Source organism: Montipora foliosa, chromosome 9 (assembly GCF_036669935.1).
Source record: "Montipora foliosa isolate CH-2021 chromosome 9, ASM3666993v2, whole genome shotgun sequence".
In the NCBI taxonomy this organism is placed as follows: domain Eukaryota; kingdom Metazoa; phylum Cnidaria; class Anthozoa; order Scleractinia; family Acroporidae; genus Montipora; species Montipora foliosa.
The window spans coordinates 40,163,557-40,168,556 of NC_090877.1; the positions used below are offsets into that span (position 1 = coordinate 40,163,557).

Genomic DNA, 5,000 nt, shown 5'->3' on the forward strand with positions numbered 1-5,000 from the left:
ATGGAGTAACAAGCCATATATGCAATTATTGTTGAAACTATTTTCTATTAAACTTAAGTTAAAATGACTCTTTAATGTACTAGGAAAGGGCAAATTATATGGAGCAGAATCTTTATTAGATACCGAAAAGTAATACTTTATTTTTTAGCTTTTAATTTTCTTTGGTTTTTAACTTGTCTGTTGCAGTCTTTTTTGATTATTAATTTAATTAATTAATATCATCAGAGGTTAAAATATTTACCTTTTAGGATTTTCATCATTTTTTAGATTTTATTGTATACTGGTTTTGCGGATCATAACAACATTTTATGAGCTTTTATCTATTAATTGCTAACTTTGGAGAATACATGTGTGTATACTATACTATTACAACACAATATACCTTGTTTATCAAGAAACTCTCTTGAACCATTGGCATCCCATATGTGAATCCCTTTGTTGCTCAACTCTTTGGCATTGGTGCATCCACTTACAAACCAGAGGAGTTCCTCTGCCACTCCTCGCCAGAATACCCGCTTAGTTGTTAGTAAAGGAAAGACATTGTTGCGCAGACTGAATCTCATCTGGGTTCCAAATACTGAGATTGTACCTGTTCCTGAAGGATTTAACGATACAAAGTTACTATATCCTGCGGATATGTCCAGAAATGCTAGTATATTTGAGCAATAGAGGACTTTTTCTGTGTTTACATAGCTAACCTCATCTAAACACGAGAGGGAGTTGGCAGAATTCGAGACAGTTATGCAAACCTGAGATGCAGTTGAGGGTTTGCATAACTGTCTCAAATTCTCTCAACTTCCCTCGTGTTTAGATGAGGCGATGTAAACACGGAAAAAAGTCCTCTATTGCTTTTATAAAATATTTCTCAAAAATAGTTCGCACAAATGAAGGAAAATGCTGGTAATTTTTACTTCATGATTGAAAGAGATTTTCTTGATAAACACTCATATTTCCTACCAGCGAATCAAAATCCACATCTGACAACACAACCAATCAAAATTTGTGTGATGTCACACCCGTGCTTACATACTCTCATCTAAAAACAGCTATTGATCAATGAGAGTGTGCGTACTATCCTAATTAAGTAGATGCACAACATTTTTGATAAGCTACACAAATTGTACCCTTGCTCTTCTCCCAAAGTGTCTCACGTCCACAAGAAAAGAGAAACAGCTGCATTTTAACCCATTCACTCCTCAGGAACCCTAGGACGTTCCCAGTTGACAAGTAAATGATCGTCTGGCATTAGAAATACGTCGTAAAAGTCTCATTCCCAGGAGTCAATGGTTTAAGATAACGACGGCATTAATACCCTCATTAAAAAATAATGCTACACTTACCTTTTTGCTAGAATAGATCAAAATTCTTAGACTTAAAGGGGCACCTTGTATTGGATATCAAAATTGGGTGTGCGTCTAAATACGCACAGCTGAAACTGTATTTCTGGCCATTAATGTTACTCTGTCGACTGCAATCCAAATACAACTCTAGAGACTATCGTTTTCTTAGAATCACATATTCAGTGTGTCATTAGCTTTCATGTGATTTCCCAATGAAAAGGCCCCAGATGGCAACCTAAACAAGTATACACATTATGCAAGGGTTTCATTACGTTTCAAAGTGGAAGGGACCTTGTGATAGAGTAAGCGGGCACCCCTATAATTATATGCAGTGCTGGAAATAACAGTCGGTCATCTGACATTGCCCGAACAAATTTTGAAAATGTCCGGCCAATTTCACATTATGATCGGACACGATGGCCGAACATGTCACCAGCACATCTTGAGTTCTCTTCTTCAACGTGTTGTGAGTCAATAAATTATGTGCGGTCCAATTTGTCAAATGTCCGACCAAAAGGAAGATTTGAAAGGACATGTGTCCTCTGAATAAATAAAAATTATTTCCAGCACAGATATGGTCTGGCTTGTGACCTTGATACCTCCTTTGAACAAAGCTAGGCAGGTACTGTACTCAGCGTAGACAGGTGCTAGTACCTGGGTCCTGGCTTCTAATAAAACCCCTGCATTATGTCTGAGGACAGGGACCCTGAAAGCCATAATGGTAGGAGTAGTTCAACACATTCTAAAAAAGGAACTAGACGATGTAATGCACAAGTTGTGTGAACCATGTAATATATGCATGTTTCCTAGTAAGTTGTTACTGGACACCTGTCACTCTTTTTTAAGATGGCAGTCCTTTCCTTGGAAGCTGTATACAGAAGCAGTTTCACAATAAGGACATTACATCTCTGTATTACATGTAGATAAGCTTTGGACTTATATAAAGTGATTATTATTAACATGGACACTATCTTCTGTAACAAACCAAAGTAAGATCGTTCCACAACAAGCTTTGCAAGAAGATCTTTCAATTTTACCTGTTCTGTCCTCTTTCTTTGTACCATTGTCAAGGATGTATTGAATCAAGTCAAGATATTGCATCTCATCATGCTTTCGCGTTTTTACACCCTCCTGCTTCATGCCTGACCATGAACTTTCATCTATAGAAGTAACCTTTCTCTGCAATTCATTTACTGCCAACATGCCTTATTGTCAGAAATTTCCTGCAAAGAGGAGAGAATTCTGGTACCTATAAACCACTCCTATCTTGAATCCTTACAACTGCAGCTAAATATCTGAAAATCAGCCTTGTCACCTAAGACAGAGACATATTTTAGCCTTTTGCTCTTAAAACTTTGCTTTCAATGCACCATAACATTTTGCAAGACCAGAAGTCATTGGACTCACAGCAAAGGTAATGAGAGGCATGGCTGTACCCCTTGAGATGAGATTTTATACCGCTGCTTTGCATTAGGTCATCAATAAATTTATTATTGACTCTCAGTTAATTACACCTTGTAGCTGCAAGAATTGCCTTGTATGTGGTTTTGGCCCAATCTTGTGGATCAGCATCCTTTGCGATAAAATCATTCCATAACACCAGAAACCCATAAGGGTTGAAACATGTAACGCGGGTTCACAGCTTCCGAATATTCAGTGCGAACTGATTGGTTGAATGTTTCAGTGCAAAGTACCATATTTGGAAACCCCTCGCTCTTGTTGTTCCAAATATGGTACTTAGCAAATTGAATATTCAGAAGCTTGTTTCCCAGAACACAAGGGGCCGTTACACGTTTCAAGCCTTATGGACTTCTGATAACACTACATGCAAGTATAGCAAAGATGTCGCTGACGTCACCTATTATCATTAATGTGCCAACCAGAACCTCATTGGCTGTCGAAACAAAGGGTCTTTTGCTCTTGTGTTGTCACACTTAAATTACAAAATGTTTGTAAACAGACATCTTCCCTATAAGGGAGGGATATTGGCAAGGCCAGTGTTTTATTTGTTGCTTACAAATTCCCATAGATGTAAACTCTCCTGGATTATTCAGGAGTGTCCCAGTTACTGAACGAATCTCCTGGTCTCCCATATGGGCCACCAAATCTCACAAATAAAAGTGACCTTGGACCTTTTCTCTGCTGTGAGCTAGTATTTTACCCCTATATTTTCCCAGAATCCACGAATTTCTCTTCCAGCCATGCCAAATTGTGAGTGCATTTATGCAGGATTTTAGCAATTTGCCTGTAGATTTTTCTTGCATACAGAAGGAGCTGTAACACTACAATCCCCTTGGATGCAGGCAGATTAGAAATTTTACACTTCAAAAGATGAAAACCATACTTCCCTTAGCCCACTTTTTCAAGTGTGTAGTGCAATTTGATACTGACCCTGGTCAAATTTTTTGTAGATTTTTTCTTGGGGGGGGAGGGGGGGGGAAAGTTATTTAAGGGGGTGTCAAGTTCTGGGGAGGTCCAATTTCTTGGGGGGAGGGGTGGTTGGATTGATGATAGGGAGGGTTGATGCAAAGAAAAAATCTCCAGATTTTAGAATTTTAGATCTGCAGGAGTTGACATCTCGGATGCCTCTGGCATGGCTGTAGAATAAATGACTGTTAGTTTTCTTAACTGTATGTATAAAAGAAGTCCAACTGCAACAACTGAGTGTGACCGTGGAAAAGTCGAACAAAACTGCAGCAGCAATATTTCGGTTTTGGAGTGTTTCAGGATTTTCAGAACCACATTGAGTGAGACCAAGATTCGAGTGTTTAAAATTCTTTCAAAATAAAAGCACGCAGTAAATCATTCCCGAAAGGGGTTACCAACAGGAAATATGCATGCAACAAAGGTCTCGACACAACAATTCACCAACTTTGCGATCGACAGGGTGGGATAATTTCTCCTTAGTTGTCCGCATTTTAAGTCAGGACGTCAAACATTCGTATTTGCACAATCCATACACGAAACAATGAATTTCTAACTCCACAACGAGCAAGAAAACAAAAATTTGAAGCGACTTACCTTGTCTTACTGAAAACGACCTTTGAATGTGGCGGGAAAATAACACCTCGTTTTCAAACAGAGTCTCGCTCTGCGAGTCAGATCTTTCAAGATGGCGGACGGAAGGAAAGGTAGAGTGCAGCGCGATCCATTTCCCGAGATACCAGGAATGCCGAATAGAAGTGAGCTAATGAAGCCTTTAATTTTCCCAAATAGTCAGCGCGGATTTAAGATTTTTACTGTTGTCGCTACCATTGGTGAGTATGAGAGATCTGCCATGTTCACACATGGTGAACGTGATTTTTGCAAGTGGACTTATCACCACCCCCTCCAGAGGATTGATTTTTTTGGGTGATGACTTGCAAATGTGTCTTCACGGTGGAGCTGTGGGAGCACTTGCAGAATACCCCGCAACAGCTCACCACTATTGTTTCCCCTAGGCGGCATTCTTTAAAGACAATATACTCTTAATGTATGGTCCCGAGGGAAACAGTTAGTTTTGTTTTCCCGAGAGTCCTCATGTTTCCCGAGACGAAGTCGACGGAAAGATCAGGACTCGAGGGAAAACAAAACTAATTAGTTTCCAGAGGGACCAGACATTAAGTGCTTTGTTATATATTTAGACTTTGCCTGCAACAATCGCAGCAAAACATGCAGTCG

General features: G+C 39.3%; 2 protein-coding genes across 3 annotated transcripts in view; one reads left to right on the plus strand and one right to left on the minus strand.

Moving 5' to 3' along the window:
• Window positions 1-4,466, minus strand: part of LOC137969725 (thymidylate synthase-like) — a 10,694-nt gene extending 6,228 nt beyond the window's left edge. For both annotated transcript variants that reach the window (XM_068816062.1, XM_068816061.1), the window contains exons 1-3: window positions 4,362-4,466; window positions 2,378-2,563; window positions 383-595 (exon numbers count right to left, since the gene is read on the minus strand). In XM_068816062.1, the coding sequence (XP_068672163.1) occupies window positions 383-595; window positions 2,378-2,543 (379 nt within the window). In that variant the 5' untranslated portion in view covers window positions 2,544-2,563; window positions 4,362-4,466. The remainder of the gene's footprint in view (window positions 1-382; window positions 596-2,377; window positions 2,564-4,361) is intronic.
• Window positions 4,424-5,000, plus strand: part of LOC137969726 (uncharacterized) — an 11,614-nt gene continuing 11,037 nt past the window's right edge. The window contains exon 1 of the mRNA XM_068816063.1: window positions 4,424-4,597. Within this exon, the coding sequence (XP_068672164.1) occupies window positions 4,453-4,597 (145 nt within the window). The 5' untranslated portion in view covers window positions 4,424-4,452. The remainder of the gene's footprint in view (window positions 4,598-5,000) is intronic.